Raw genomic sequence first — 16,523 nt, forward strand, 5'->3', positions numbered from 1 at the left:
CCAAACACAAGCGGTTTGGAGGTTTTGCCCAGCTGAAACATTTTAAACTCTGGATCACACGAGAAAAAAGAACTGTAGAAAATTAGGAAAAACTTGCATCTTGAACACCTGTTTGTTATGCGGGTCGGATATTTGCCTTGATCTCACATATCGAGGCAAATATGCGAGATCCTTTTCACATTACTGGTCCTTTTATCTACAAAAGTGACTATTTTGTTCATTAAAATAGTGTTTTCACTGGTGAGCAGCTAAAAAAATTGCTTCCTCCACCCACGCACACTTTCAATATGACAAATTGGGCTTCCTTGGCGAAAAGTTAAATGAAGCATTAAATACGAGTGCAATGGTTTTGAAACTATACTATCTAAAATAATAAATCAGAACACATTTTTAATTTTTTCCCCCCGCAATTCAGTTTAACTGATAATTTGTTCATTATGTAATGTAACAACTCGAGGACCTACTGATGTGATATTGAGTATGAGTGACTGCCTAAAGAGCAACAGAAGGTAAACACTTGCTTTATATTAAACTTGATGTTTATTTCCACATTCTTTACCAGGTTTCGTTATGGTCTGTACATCTTTTGAGTCAGTAACAGAGGACGGTGTCCCTGGAGGGCCATCCAGTCAGAATACATTGATATGACAACCAGGCATGTTGTTGCAGTTTAGCTCATTCATTTGGCCTTTTTCAGAGATACAGATTTTGTAAACATGGACATTGAGAGAAAAATCCTGATAGCATTAATATCAAAAGGCCAACATTTTAAACTTTTTTTTAAAAATTAAACTTTTCAAAAAAAATAAATAAATAAAAAGCAGGCATAAACTAACAGAACACAGACTCATACTGAACAACTCTAGTACTAGTGCAGTTTCAGGGACATGCAGTGTTAACCTAACCCAAAGTGAGCGAACTGCTCCAAAGGACAAAGTGACACCCCAGAGTCCGCAGTCGTCCTGCTGCTGGTTCACAGCAGACTGACGGCGTCACCTCTGAGAATACCCAGTATTCATAGGCTGAGACAAAACCTGAAGCCTTCGCTTTCAGCAGAGAACGTCACTACGGGATGGCAGTGAGATCTTGTTGCTTTAATGTGCTGAACTTTGAAAAATAAAACCGATGTAACGTATTCTCCCCCAAACGTGATGCGATCGGTTTATGAATTAATCTTGACGTTCTGGGCTCTGGGCCCTCTCACTGAGTTGAACTGCCTGAGAAAGCAGAGCTTCTGATTCTGAATTTCGATGAAACATTTTGAAGTTGCGTTCTGCATAGTTTCTTTGAGAAGTGAAATCGATTTCCTTCACAAACAATAAATCTGTTGCATAGAAGTTTGATGCACGCCTAGGAAAGCCAAAAGTCCCGACCCAGATCCGCGTCTCATGCTTTCTATAGGCAGGACGACGCTCTTCTAGGAGTGACTCAAACAGAAACACTACTTGGAGAGACTGAAACTGCTTGTTTGACGATGAAAAGTTTTGCATCTAGAGAAATCAAGAGGAGTGGAAGTAACAGTACAGCTGTAAACAACGCGGGGAATGACGCAAACTTGGCCTCTAACGTAAATATGAAAGAGATTATACCAGCAAAATACGGCAAACACTTTTACAAGAAAACAAAAGTATCATGTTGCATAAATATGTGCTGGAATGAGGATCAGTAATATAAAAACACATCCTGGAAATAAACAAGCCTCAGTGCTAACAAAGGGGTGGACTGCATCATGCAGGTATATCTCAATAAGCTAGATTGTTATTGAGCAATTAATTTATGTCAGGAATTTAAGAATGAGTTATATCAAGCATTTAGTTTAATTAATTTGGATAACTAAGACACAAAAGATTAAGTAGCTAATAACTGTATTCTAGCACAAAAATGGAAAATTGAGTGGAAGGAAAAAATGTGGGAGAAAAAAAAGCAGTAATTATAGCCACAACCTTGAGAGGATTTAGAAAGACTTTTAAAAGTTTGAGGGAGATAGTGGATGGTCAGCAGTTCTAGTGCCACCTCACCGAAAACTTGAAATATATCACTCTGTTATGAATCCAACTCTTGAATTAGATAATTGAAATAAATTAACATTCAAACTACATCCTATTTTTGTTATTTAGATATACCTGTAAATGATTCTCACCTCTTAACATGACTTTTTTTTTTCTCCAGACGTGTGGATGCAAAAAAAAATATATATAAAAATTTAAGTGGTAATAATAACATAAGATACTGCAGACTCACGGAGAATGTGAATGCTACAGAAATTGCACAAAGCAGGTTAAAATGAAGCATGACTTTCTATACAACACTAACATGTTTACCAATTAGCATAAAACACAAATGCTTCTTCATAGACAGAATTCAAGTAATGCGACAAAATCAGAGGTCAACAGGTAACATGTTGGGTTTTCTTTTTCCATGTAATGAGACCAAAATATATAAGAGGTAAATAATGTAGTGTACAGTACAATAACAGCAGCAGAGACTGAGTTTTTAAAAAACAATAAATTACACACAGTGTTTATAAAAAAAAAAAAAAAAAAAAAGACGACATGAAAGAAGATAATTACGACAGGAATGCTTTTCAACACCGGGCATGCTCAATAGGGACAATCATTCACAAGTGAATGCATGTGTCCTATTAAAGTGCCATAAAGAGGAATATCAAAACTTAAAAGTGTGGGGAAACGACCTGCGTCTTCTGTAGTATTGTATAGTGTGTGTGTAGCTTTGGAAGCTTGGAGCTGGTAAGCCACAGGACAGAGAGCGACCGTCCACGGCGCCGGATGAGGTAGTAGTTTGGACATGAATGTTCCACGGTAGCAGCTAGGAAACAGAGAGAGGCGCAGCTACCGGAGTCTGAGTTACTGGGCTGGGAGGACCAGGGAGGGAGGGTCTGCAGCGACAGGGTCCACGCTCCCTTCACTGAGGATCCATGTGCAAATGATTTGTTTTGTTTTGTTTGTCAGTTGAAGCAAGAATAACTGCTCCCACCAGAATGTACTATTACCTCTGAGAGTCCACTGAAACACGGATAAATCTCTTTACAGCATGCTCTTAGAATAAGAAACATTCTCAACCCTGTTTCCAAGGTTTAATAGACTGTAATAAATTAGAAATCGAAGAAGTTTGCATGAATACAGAGGAATAGTATAGCAAGAGTAGGACAGGAATGGTTCGCTGTGGTAATGGGAACCTGACGGCTGGGGGGAGTTTTTATAGGATCCCCAGGGATCATGGCAGCTTCATGAAGAGACCATTATCTATGGAAGGAACCGGCATGGGACAGGGGAACTGAAAGAGACTCATGTCCGCTGTGAGAGCGGCCATCGCGGCGGGATCGTGCTCGATCTGTGTCCTGAGGGCGGGGTCAATCTTCTCCAGCCGCCGCTTGATCCGCTTGGCCTCCCTCTCGCGGATCAGCCGGGCCTGCCTCTTCTCCGGAGTCTCGTTGGCCCTCTTTAGCCGCATGGCCTCCCGGTCTCTCTGCAGTCGCCGCGCCCTCTGCTCCTCCGTCTCCTGCATCCTCTGCATGCGCTTGGCCTCGCGGTCTCGCAGCCGCCTCAGCTCCTTCTCCTCGTCCGTCTCGCAGGCGCGCTTGTTCTTCTTCGCGGTGCGTTCGCGCTCCAAACGCTGCAGGCGAGCCTCCAGGGGCTCGTTCTTGCGACGCAGGGCCCACTTCCGCATCGGAGACTGCGCCTCCACCAGCTGCTGGTAGGCCACGCAGCTGTTGCACACCAGCAGGACTCCAGCGGGGTAGACGGGCATCGGGCTCATGATGTCGGGAATGGGAGGAAGGGCTGAGGAGGAGGAGTTGAGGGCGTCAGGGATGGACGCGAGCGACGGACCTTCAGACAGGAGCCCGTCGGGCAGCGAAGGAAAGGCGGGTCCTTGTTCGGACCCCAAGCACGGTCCACAACCTGGGCTTAATGCGTGGCACGGCCGTGGTCCTTGACACTGGTTTGGGATGTGGCTGGAGGCCTGGCAGGAGCGATGGGCCTGACAGAGTGTGGATGTCGGATCGGGAGCCTGGCATGGAGGCGGGCCCTGACAGGAACTGGGACTGGGACCCGCTCCGTGGCAGGAGTGCGTGCTGGAGCCCGGGCTGCTCATGGGGCTGCTGGAGAGGGAGTGGGACATGGAGCAGGTTTCCCGTCCACCAGTGATGTCAATCCTGCTTGTGTCGAGGACATCTTTTAGCTTTTCCCTGTAATAAGACAGAAGGTTAGCCGAAACAAGGCCTCCACTTTCGATCTCTGAGATGATTCTTCGGCTACGTTCACACACAGCAAGTCTTGATGATTTCAAGGAATTGTTTTGGCTCTTGTGGCCTTTTTTCCACAGTAGCTTGACAGGAAGTTGGATTATGAGAGAGCCACGCCCAATCTACAACTTTTTGCTGAGGTCTGATTTGTTTTGCTTTGTCGTTCATAGCTGACCAGCCTTATCCATGTGCTTTAAACGTTTGTCTTCAACCATTTCTCAAAGGTTTCTTCACTGACTCGCAGGTTAAACTACTGCACTGTAACTGTTGATTTAATTTCTACTGCATATTGCTCTGTTTTCATTATGCTTTGTGAAATTTTTACGGCAAAATGTCTCTTTAGATTGTAAAGGCTGCAGATCCCTGACATACACGGTTCTTTTTAAGAAGGTAGATTTTCATAATGATTAACAATGAAACTGCAGAGTTACTGCGTTGACATGTTTTATAAATGACAGACTATCTGAAGAGAGTAGAACTGATTTTACAGAAAAGTCTGGTAGTTTTAAATTGCTCATATATTTTGTAACTTTTCTGTGTTGAGTTTTATAATTTATCCCTCCCTCTCTTTCCGCTGTGTATTCTGACCTTGAAGGAGCTGTTTAAATGGAAAAAAGAAAAAGAAAACGAGCTAATGGCAGTTGCTAAGCAACGTGCAAGTTTATTTCCTATGGATCTGTCATTGCAGGACTAAATGTATTCATCCCTCATGTTATACAGTCTGGTTCATCTCTCACTGGGAAACCACTTCTTTATTTATTCTGATGTGCTCAGCTGGAGACACATCACCTAAACGTCATTCAGCTTTAGGAAACTTTTTGGTCTGCCATGTTTTATTTCTTCCTCACATCCTTGCCTGGTAAGAATTTGACCATCAATGGGAAGAGTAAAAATGCTGCTTTGGCATACAGCTTATATATGTGTTATTTTTTTTTTTAAAGTGTGCTATTCTAGTAATAAAATCCCATCACATTCAATACAACAGACATCAAGTTCCTTGCAAACTTGTGCATAGAAGAGCCGAGCAGCAGCAGCAGATCTGGGGTGAACCTGTTAAAGTTGTTGGTGTCTGTGAAGCGTGCGCCACAGACGGCGCAGTTGGAGAGGCGGTCCTCAGAGTGGATGAGAAGATGCCGTCCAAGCGAGCCAGGAGAACTCAGGGCTCGCCCACACACTGGGCACACGTAGCTCTTGGTGTTGCTCATCATGCTTGTATGCTGGGAAAGACAGCGGAGAAAGATAAACATATAAACTTACCGTGATAAACTGTAAAAGGCAGTTGTTGTTGTTTTTTTTATCTATTATAAATTTAGAAGGAGGAAAGATGGATAGAATGTATCATCGTGATTGGATTAAAGGAAGTCAGTTATGAAAGGAAGTAGTTTTTAAAACCACGTTTAACTCCACACTTAATGTTATAAACCTGTAGATTGTTCTGTCATATTTACTTATTGAGTGAAAGTGCTAAACCCTTATGAAGATTTCCAGTTTTCTTTGACCAGCTGATTCTGAGCAACTGTGCTTTAAATTGAGTCTGACATATAAAATCAAGGAAAAGATCATAGATGTTAATACATTAAATCATGTGTCTTTGACGTTTATCAGATTTTTCTTAATGGAAGAAGTCTGAGTTTTCGTATCATTTTTTCGTGTTTCTCTTGCAAAGCTCCTCGCTGTCTGTATTCATCAACCTTGTGTGCATCATTTCCTTCCTGAATGTTTAATGTTGAAAACTAAATATAAATACCTTTGGTAATTAAAATGAAAGAAGCACATTGAAGTTGCTGCAATTGGTTGACGTGTTTATGCACTGACATGGTAGAAATTAATAGATGTGAACCATTTAATAGTTCTTTCAGCTAACAAGATGGAATTGATGTCTGGCAGAGCCATCTGTGTTTCTGTTATAACAACAACATAAAATATTATTACTATTCAACTACTATGTGTTTACTTTAATGTAGATATAACTGTGCTCACATTTAGCAGTATTTTGACATTTGTCACTTCAAATGAAAACTTAATTAGTGTAACATAAACAACTGGATTACAGGAGAATTGTACTCACCAAAAAAAAAAAAAAAGCTACAGTTTTAGAATTTGCTCTGCATTTTTCTCAGCATGACATTGACCTGAATTTACTGGATTTATTACCTCTAACAAGCTGTTTTTGTTAAAACAGACTCTAAAATGTTGGACGGCGCAGCTGCTAATTGACTGGTACGCACTAATTGAGACAAAAAATGCAAGATGCTGCAACAGTTTCCAAAGTCGTCCGTGTTTTTATAGTTGGAAAAAAATGCAGTCCTCACCTGGTAGACATGTGAAATGAGTCTCTCAGGGCTGCTGAAATCCAGCGTGCACAGAGGACAGACAAAGTTGTTGCCGTGGTCAGCCCCCTCGTCACTCTCCTGAGGAAAATAAAAGCACATTTTTAGAGTAGATTTATTCACGCATATGGTGTGGGTGGGCGGTAAAAGTAAATCCACATTAAAAAACCGTATGTGCTTCGGGTGTGCAATGAAGCTCACCCTTTAGTGATTTAAGGGAAGGCATTGTTTGTATCAAGCTTAACGTCAGCCTGCGTGGAAGCTATTTCTAACTCTAAGTGTAGGATGATGTGTTGAGTGTGTGACTGTGCAAAAGTCAGTGAGTCATTATTGGTCACATGACGCTGTCACAGATGTTACTCATGCACAAGTTGAAATGTAGAGCACTTGGAAACAGAAGGTACCTCCACAAAACATATTGGTAGATAGCAGAGCTTTCACACCTTGAACTGCTCAAAGACTTAAAAAAAGAAAAAGTTTGCCAACAAATTAGCTTATTTGATCCATGTAATTCTGATGCATTTTACAGGCATGTAGTGACATTTTAGAATAGAATAGAATAGAATTCAACTTTATTGTCATTGCACTGTCACAAGTACAAGCAACGAGATGTAGTTTGCATCTACCCTGAAGTGCTCTACGAGATATAAATATTTATTTACAGATGTACAAGACTATGTATGTATGGACTATAAGGGTAAGAGATATAGATATTGTGTATAAATATAAATATGGGAGCTATATGCACAGATTATACAGATTATACAGAATATACGAGAATGTTAGGGAATGGATTATAGATAATAGCAGAATCAAGTAATTACACTACCTTCATTTAAAAAAATTAGATTAAAATTCAGCTAATACTTTGTGTAAGAAAACCACAACAAAGCGTAAGGTGTTGGGTCTCCACTTGTTCAACAAACATTCGTTCTGAAAGCACACACTGCCTGGTGATTGATCATCTGTAGGGTCTAAGAGTGGGCTTTTTACAAACAATTGCGCAATGGGAAATAAAGAATGAATATATGGAAAAGCGCCTCATGTCCACAGTTAAGTACAGTGGAGGATCTGTAATGCTGTGGGTTTGTTTCCTGTCCAGAAGCCGTGGAAATCATTTTAGGGTGCATTTAAATCAAAATCCAATGGGCTCTTTCATAAAGATAGTGATCCAACATCTACAGCCTAATTAACACAGAAATAGGTTATCAAATACAAATTTAACCTTCTTCCGTAACCTTCTGACCTCTACACCTGAATCCAAGAGTTGTGCAACATATGTAATGATATGTTACTTGAAGTTTTGCTGGCTAATTCATTCCTGGAGTCATGAGTTCATTAGAAGAGAAACTGATAGAAGATGCAGGACTTTGGATAACCAAGAAGACAGATTCCTATTTGCAGCTTGTGCAAACAGTTGAAGATCCAACTGTCTGCAGTTTTTTTTTTAAATCACGTGAGTTTATGTCATAGGAGTAAAGAAAAAGGATTCAATCAAAGAGCTTTCATGAATCTTTTCTAGTGTGCAAATACATCTGTTCATATCTGTATATATTTATAAAAAAAACTCTTGTCAAGTGCATAAAATAATACATAAAAGAAAAGCTTCACCTGTCAGGTTTAAGACTTTCACAGATTCTTAAACTACATCGTGTGGCTTCAAACCAAATAGCTCAAAATGAAGGTGGTGTTGTAGACGGAGATGCTGGGCAGATTTCATCATTCTCTGAGCTCTGTGAGGTTTGGTTTGAACGCTCCCCCCGCCCTCTTGACATGTGGCAAAACCCAAAATGAGGAATAATCTGTAACAAAACGGTCACGACAAAAGAGGCCAGCTAACATGCAGCCGACTCACCACTTTGACACCTGCCCCTTGAAGGCGGCACTGCGCTCGGTTGGCAGTCATGTGGTCGTCAGCAGACGCGTTGGAGGACGAGTCTTCGCCGTGGTTGTCGGGGTCGCTATCGCTGTCTTCTATGGAGGCAAACACAGCCCTATCAATACAGACAGACAACAGAGCACAGAGCAGGGCTTATTCTCACTCACACCCCTCAGTCCGAGGACATTCCCACAGAGTCCGCCTGGCCCCTCCGGCCCGTACCTGTGAGGCTATCCTGTCCTTGGACTTCTTGCGAGTTGTTGTTGCAGCATTCGCCATCCTCGGTGAATTCATCTCTGCCGTCCATGTTAATGGTGTGCTGGAGTCCAGATAAGCCCAAAGTGTGGAATGGCCCTGGGGAATTAGAACAGCAGAAATTTGGTGAGGTTCAAGTATGCAAATTGTGATGCTCAGATTTTCTAGTAACTATTCTCTTGTAGATTTCTGCTATTTCATACATGATGAAAGCTGAACTTAAATGAAAAGCTATCAGTGATCTCAATCGTTCTCTTTATTGTGCAGGTGAGACCAAGACATGCAGCAGAAAACGGACACCATTTTCTAATTTGCAGGTTTAAATTTGTATTGCTTAAATTTTTAAACAAAGTCTCTCGATCACAGTTCAGTATTTTGAAGGTAATTTTTAGTGAGCTCACCAAAAACCATACAATCGGAGACCAGGTGTATGTACACACTGACGTCACTGCAATGATTATAATGACATATCCTCCACAGACTTTTACAACCAAAACAACTCATAAAACCCACATTTATAGAGCTTCTATCAGTAGACAGTAAAAGCCTGTTTTCTATCTTCAAACTGTTGGAAACAGGAGTATTTTACTTTTCCAAAACACAAAAAAGCAACCCACACAATAAAGAATGAACCTTTACCATAAAATATATGGGCTCCTAAGCATACCTAGGATTATAATGCTGTCTTTGAGTTATTGTTACAAGATGAAAACCTACGAATGAACTTGTGCATGGAGAATTTTACAATTAAAACAAGAGAGTTAAATGGTTACTAATCATTAAAAGCCTCGTTGAGGTTCTAGGCTCAACGCAGACTTTTTAAATGCTATCTGTCCTCATGAAGGATATCCTATTAAGATAGATAAGAATATAAACAATCTATGCAGAGACAGAGATGATAAGCAAAACTTTCACCTAATTTAGTAAAATGCTTCAAGATAACATAATTTGTGTTTAAAAGTTTGGCTTCAGAACATTTCCCTATTGGAGTAAGTAACAACTATTTCTATTTAACAAAAGGTTGACTTTAATAAAACATTGCACAGCAATAAAAAAAAAGATGTTAAACTCTTTTTTAATTGATTGAAGATGTAGAGAAATTTCTTATTAGTTTAAAAGTATAAACACTACATAAAGTCGGCGAGGTGAGGCCACTCATATTTATGCATCAATGTTAAGTTCATTAACATCCCAACCCCCACTGTTCTTACACACCAATGCATACTGGCTGCTCGTACAGCAATGCTGCAGTCCCTCAGGAGCAGCAGCCTTTCTTCCTGCTTTCTGCCGAGCTACAAACTGTGTTTCTCCACGTCTCTCTCCACACCACCCACACGCCGAACAGCCTGGCTCGCCCTCTGTCTTCCCTGCTTAAATGTAGCGAGTACTTCCATATCCATACCATCGCCTCCAAGGGGGGTGGAAGCAGCTCTGCAATGGCAGCCCATATGTCTCCGCTCTGTGGATGTACTTTTAGTTGTGAGGTTTGGTAAAACTCCTCCACTTTTTCTATTTTTACACTTGACCCCGAAAAAGCTGAATTTGACTCCGAGCTTTTGCCTCATTAGAGGTGTTGGCGAGAGTTCCTCTTGTACTCTGAAATAAGACGGGATTTTACTTTGGAGTGCAGTAACTTGGGTCAGAGATGGGAGAGATAGGCTCCGACTTTGGCTACCTGACACTGACAGAACCACGCCCCTCATCACAGTCAGTTACCAGCACTTTCCCTCTCAGTCTGTCCAAACGTAAAGCTGAATCTTCAGGTTATTTTTCTATTGTCTGGCTTCTTTTACTTGGCGTGCGGATGCAGTTTAGGCCTGAGCTTTCATTAGGAATGGCACAGTGGGTCCGGGTATTGAACTACTACAGCGAGCTGGCTTCTCGGCACATGGCCAATGATTGATGTGTGAGAAATACCCATCCCCCCTCCCACCCCATTGCCAGAGCTCTGTCTGTACATCTGTCTCTCCTTGCTCCCTCCCTCCCCCAGTCTCTGTGCCACTGTGATGTTATCTCCGAGTCTGTGTGTCTGTAGGCAGGAGGTGACGCAGTGTCTGACTGAATCCAGACAAAGAGACAAACTCATCAGTCAACAGACACACAGAAGAGAGAGAGAAAGGGGAGTGGGTGGTGGCAGCGGCAGTGGTGGGGGGTCAGGGTGGTGGAGGGCTAGCGTGCTAAACAAAACAGACAAAAGACAGAATGCCAAAACTCTACTCAAACACCAAGCAATGGGGGTCTTTTTGTTTTTTTTATTCAAAAGCCCCTCCTTCAGCTTTCCAGCCGCCGTCCCCTCGAAAACACACACATGAAGTCACACAAGCCAATGTCTGAATGTGCAGGAAGTGCTGGGGCCCTGTCTTCCATCCACACACAGACAGGAGGGGAACAAGGATGCTGGGCCAGACATCTGATCAGTTCTCATCTGCTGACCCAATATCACACAAAAGATGAAGTGATAAAACCCTTCTAATGAAGAGGACCACTGTCTGGCTACTTAGGCGCCTGAAGTTAAGGTGAAATGTCGCTCATTAACATAAGAAAAACCAAGCATATACAAGGAATTAAGTATTAATAATTAAAGGTTAAAGATTGCATTCCCATACAGACTGGAGAAGTTTTTTTTGCACCTGTTGGAGGGAAGTTTTCTTGTTTGTATTCAGCATTTGTTTTCTTGCACAAAATTTTACATTTTACTACATTGTGGTTGCATATTTCAGGATTTTACAACCTGTCACTTTGTATTTTCACCTTATTGTTGTTTCTAAAGTTTTTATCCATGACTACTCTACTGTTGTTACACTGAAATGTTCCTACTAAAAAGGGAAATATAAGGCTAATCTTATCCAATGAAAAACAAGTTCAAATACTTTACAGAACTTTAGAATATTAAAAAATGATCAGAGTTGAAATAGTGCATCATGTTAAGCATTAAACAGCAACAATATCTTCATATTTAACAGTAAAACAAACTAAAAGACTTAATTCAGTTAATTTCACTGCAGTTTTTCTGGATTGTAATGTTCATCAAGACATTTGCATGCAACATACTCTTAAATCATACCGTGGAACTCCCTTTGTGTGTGTGGGCAAGCATATACATAAAAATGTGTGTGTGTGTGTGGGTGTGTGTGTGTGTGTGTGTGTCTGGCTGCCTGTCTCCTTGCTGTCTAGTCTGTCAGTCAGTCTGACTGAGTTAACCTCTCAGCTCTGGGCAGCTCTCTGCAGGCCATTTAGACTTCACAGGAAAAGACAGGTGAAGCAGCCAAACCACAGGAGGGCTGAAGTACAAAACTCACCGCATCTGAAGTCTGTCGATGACGATGGAGATTGTAGTTAAATGTATTCAAACAGAACATAGAAAGTTCCCTCTTCAACGTCAACTTGTTTTTGGTCATCCTTTTCGGTTTCTAGCTCTGATTTTGGTATTCAGTAACAATATATGGACTATTGAGCTTTTCAGGGATTACTGTAGGTGCAAAAGTAAGATGCATTTCTACAGTTTAACCAAACTATATTTAGAAAGGTGAGCTGCGCAGGTCCTGACTTCAGTAGATTACACAGGGCAATCTTCTTCTTTGGTGGTATCTGCAGACAGACCAACCAGGAGATCCTGGCTGGAGGACAGAAGTAATGGATATACAAGGACACCAACTGGATGTCAACACAAACCAACGTTCACCAATTATTGATAGCTTACTCATTAATTGACATTTTCTTTTTAAAAATAAATCACTACGCTTTAAAGTTTAAAACAGACCCAAAAGCTACTCCAAGTCATATTTCTGTACAGACTGTAGCTTCTGTCTCATTTTTACTCCTAAATTAAAAAGGGAAAATATAAAGATTATTATTTATGTGGAACAGATTAGTAAAAACACTGCTACAAAGTTTCACGATGGATATTTTGACAAACATAAGTACTCTTGACTCTCTTTTCTTAAATCTCACAAAACCACCAGCAATCTTCCCAAGATTTAAGATCTTGATCAGCAGGATTTTTATTAGGTGTGGACGTCCCTACAAGAGGTTGAATATATTACTGGCAAGCAGTTATGATGCATGTTCCTGAAATTTTATAGCCTATAAAATATTGCACTGAAGCAGTCGTTTGAAATTGCTATATTGACACAAACACTGCGATGAGGACTGTGATTGTATATATCGTGGCAGCTTCAGCATCTAACAGAGATTGTGTGCAAAGAGAGTGACATTTTGTAGAAATGTAATAAGCACAAACAGCGGAGGCTTTGCTTGGCATGCTGTGGGATTTGTGTTGCTTTCCAGTAATTTTATATTAATGTGAATGGTTTAGATGAAAACAAAAAATGCATACACACTGGCAGGATAAAAGCTCAAACAGGGGTTCCATATATTCGCATTTTACTAATGTATCGGCTTTTAAAAGCAGTGCTTCTGTTAAAGTATAAAACAATCCTGCTACACTAACAAAAAAATAATAAAAAAATAACTGAAGGGGAAGCCACCTGTGGGAAAGCTTGCTCAAGTTTCCTGTATATTAAGGCTCTGATTCCTCCTAGGTATTAAACTCAGCAGTTATTTCCTTATGACTAACAAAAACAGTTGCACATGTTAGACATGGAAAAGAAATGAAATAGTTTTGGTTACCTGGTGTGTTTTTAATCAATAAACAGAAATAATGATAAAAATGATGAGAAGAGATCTGAGGATATCAAAGTGTAATTACTATCATTCCTCGTGTACGTATGTGCATTTAAGTTATGCTACTCAGAAAGAAAACATATACTTTAATCGAGGAACTGAAATACTTTCCACGTATGTTTTTGCATATTACGCATTTAATTTTGACTATTGAGTTTTCAAGTTCAATTTGGCACAACATTAGATTTCATATATGACATTAGTCTTGATAATGTTGTCTTTAGATCATTGCGAAGTAAAGTAGAGTAGAAAGTACATCCAATAATTAGGATGCCAACACAAACATTTATGAGCTGTGCCATATTTAAATGCCAGCAAATTGTAAGAAGACTTTTTTTTAATGAACTGACTGCGATCATACAGTATAAACAAAGGCAAGTGAAACACTTCACGCAGGAATTATAGTTTTGTCAGAGAGGATCAGACTATGTGAAAAAGAAACTCTTAACACAGTAAAATGTAAAACCTGCGATACCTACAGTCAACTTTGAAGGGGTTGGTTTGTTTTCGTCTGGACATAGTATCACCCTCTCGACGGAGGGGGGTTAAAGGTCTCCCCGAACCCCTTAAGGTTCCCCCTGCAGTCCAGGTGAACTCCGAACCGAGCCGATGGACCCAATTACCGGACAAACTCTCTCCAAATCATCCGCTCCATCGGAAGAAACGTAAGCGCTACCGGAGGTGGAAACAAGGAAAAATCCAATTGTGTGTCACATTCTTCCAGATTTAGTTTGAAAAATGTCCCCTTCCAGGCGCTGAGAGGGGTTTAAAATGATGTCCAAGCCCGACGACAGACGGACAGACAGACGGACAGACGGACGGACGGCGAGCCGACCCGAGCCACTCCGACCCAGAGCCGCTGGGAGCTCGCAGGAGCGAAGCGCGAGCTCAGCTGATCCCGTATGTGAAATATCTGAAAGCGCGCCGAACTGCATCATGGGACGTGTAGTCAGGACGGGCAAAGAGCGTTAAAGCTGAGGATATGATTACGTATAAGACAGGAGGACAAACGGAGGTGTAGAGAAGCATTAAGGCAATATTTTCAAACCCTTTTCAAATTACTCATATTAAATATTCAACATAAAAAAACAACTCTATATTGTTTTCGTGACTTTTTATTTTTGCGTTTTTATGATGCAAAGCACTTTGAACTGCCTCGTTGCTGAAATGTGCTATACAAGTATTGACTGAATTACTGTAGACAGTAAATTACAAATAAAATCAATATTATGTAGTTATACAAGCATTATTATCCACATTGCACTTATTGATTCCAATAAATATTATTGTTTTCTTTAAATACAATTTTAAAAATTGTCAAGATGTAATGATGGCACAATTTTCTTGAATCATGTTTAATAAGTAAACATGACCAAAGATGACATTGTCATTTGTTGACGAAATAACACACGGACAGTAACACTAGGCAGACATCAGATGCATTCTGTCAAAGACTTGAATAAATAAAAAATAAATAACTAATTCAATAACTAACATTTGAATAAGATAACATATTTTCTGTGCTATAAAATAAATAAAAATTTAATAATTTCCCAATCTTAATACATAAATTAATTTATAATTCAAGTTATAAATTAATGAGGTCATTTGATATGCAGAAAACATGTTAGCGCTCCCTAGTGGACAAAATATGCAATTTACACAGCGAATCATTTCATATCTTGCAAAGAAAAACTATTTACATCGACTCTTTTTACAATGCAGCTTCTTTTTATTCTCTTTAAAAAAATTTAACCATTACTAGTATTTTTCAGCATTAATTTCACCTTCATTTAAACCCCATCATCTTAATGGATTATTTGTAAACACTCAAGAGAGAGACTGGCCCCCCTAACTAATGCCTGACTCCATTCACATTATAAACCACCAGAAAGGTTGTGAGTCAACAATTATATTGTTATAGTAATAAGTGGTTATTACTATGGTACCAAAACATTTCAAATGTAAGTTTTGGTCTTACAGAGAAAAAGTTTTCTGGACTTATTAGAGGGTGAGCTTTTAGGTTGGCATGTTAAACGCTGAAAATGTGTCCTGTAGATGTGGACACGTGAAAACTCAAATGCAAAACCTTAATTGATCATCCATTAATTGAAGAACTGACTGTTTTAAATAAAGAACGACCGTCATTTGCAAAAGGGTACTAAGATTTCACAAAAAAAGAGCTTGCAACATTATTCTGTTTAAAAACACTGATTGTATTTTTACATCTGATCTGCAATTGTTCAAATACGGAATAAACGTTCACAGTCCATAAAGCAAGAAGGACGATTTCCTGGATAGCTCAGTAACAACACTGGGTGGTGCTACATACCAATGTCATAGCAGCGCATGTAGTCGTCATCACTGAATGCCACGAGTAAACTGACCGCAGCACGACACTGACACGGTTAAAAATGTGCTCATCCGCAAGGTTAGGCGAAAATATGCCATCTCAACAAAATAAGCTCACCACACCGTGAAATGCGTGAATCTCCTCACAAGCAATAGCGGAAACGTCTCCACTCATGATTTATAGTGACGTCAATTCCAAACCAAAAGCAGATCGACGACAGCTAGCTGGCTAACAAGCCGAATGTTAGCCCTTTATATCAATGCAACAACGATGGAACCTATCAAGCTCACAGAGCACAAAGTAAATAAGAAAAATATTCTGGGAATAAGAACCCAGACGCATTTATCATGGCAATAAATAAAAAAAAAACGGAACTATTACCCATGGCGTCCAGTGAACACTGGCATATCAGGTGAGAGTCTCGCTCAGAGGCAGATTGTGATGGGCTCCTCTGGTCCAAGCTAACGTTACTGTATGCTTTAGCTTGGGACGAGCGTTCAATGTGGCAAGCCGTTATAGCACTTAAAATAGAATAGTAAACGTCTTTATTTACTTACATTTTTAAAAAAGCGTAAAAATATAAGCATCTATCTATCTATCTATCTATCTATCTATCTATCTATCTATCTATCTATCTATCTATCTATCTATCTATCTATCTATCTATCTATCTATCTATCTATCATTAATAATTTCTCCTAAAAGGACTGATTTTTGAGATTTCTCAAATTTTGACTGTATTAAGGTTTTCCCAGATGT

General features: G+C 40.0%; 1 protein-coding gene across 4 annotated transcripts; it reads right to left on the minus strand.

Moving 5' to 3' along the window:
• Positions 1 to 521: 521 nt before the first annotated feature.
• znf821 (zinc finger protein 821) lies at positions 522 to 16,247 on the minus strand. 4 transcript variants are annotated; one of them, XM_032561184.1, is made up of 6 exons: positions 16,146 to 16,247; positions 8,696 to 8,827; positions 8,450 to 8,568; positions 6,577 to 6,675; positions 5,315 to 5,481; positions 522 to 4,207 (listed from the first exon to the last, which is right to left on the minus strand). In XM_032561184.1, the coding sequence occupies exons 1-6, from the start codon at positions 16,147 to 16,149 to the stop codon at positions 3,235 to 3,237; spliced, it is 1,494 nt and encodes a 497-aa protein (XP_032417075.1). In that variant the 5' UTR covers positions 16,150 to 16,247; the 3' UTR covers positions 522 to 3,234. The 4 variants fall into 4 exon arrangements, with proteins under 4 accessions (XP_032417075.1, XP_032417074.1, XP_032417073.1 ...); XM_032561183.1 differs by lacking the exon at positions 16,146 to 16,247 and adding an exon at positions 13,891 to 16,122 and having other exon boundaries at positions 8,450 to 8,565; XM_032561182.1 differs by lacking the exon at positions 16,146 to 16,247 and adding an exon at positions 13,891 to 16,120.
• Positions 16,248 to 16,523: the final 276 nt, after the last annotated feature.

The sequence above is a fragment of the Xiphophorus hellerii genome, chromosome 4, assembly GCF_003331165.1.
Source record: "Xiphophorus hellerii strain 12219 chromosome 4, Xiphophorus_hellerii-4.1, whole genome shotgun sequence".
NCBI classification, from domain to species: domain Eukaryota; kingdom Metazoa; phylum Chordata; class Actinopteri; order Cyprinodontiformes; family Poeciliidae; genus Xiphophorus; species Xiphophorus hellerii.

Excerpts from the sequence above, each read along its gene's own strand:
- znf821 (XM_032561182.1), bottom strand. The coding sequence starts at position 13,930 with ATGTCCAGACGAAAACAAACCAACCCCTTCAAAGTTGACT. Across the intron at positions 8,828-13,890 it reads CAACCCCTTCAAAGTTGACT|GGCCATTCCACACTTTGGGC; the intron begins GTAGGTATCGCA and ends CTAATTCCCCAG. Across the intron at positions 6,676-8,449 it reads AAGGGGCAGGTGTCAAAGTG|GAGAGTGACGAGGGGGCTGA; the intron begins GTGAGTCGGCTG and ends TATTTTCCTCAG.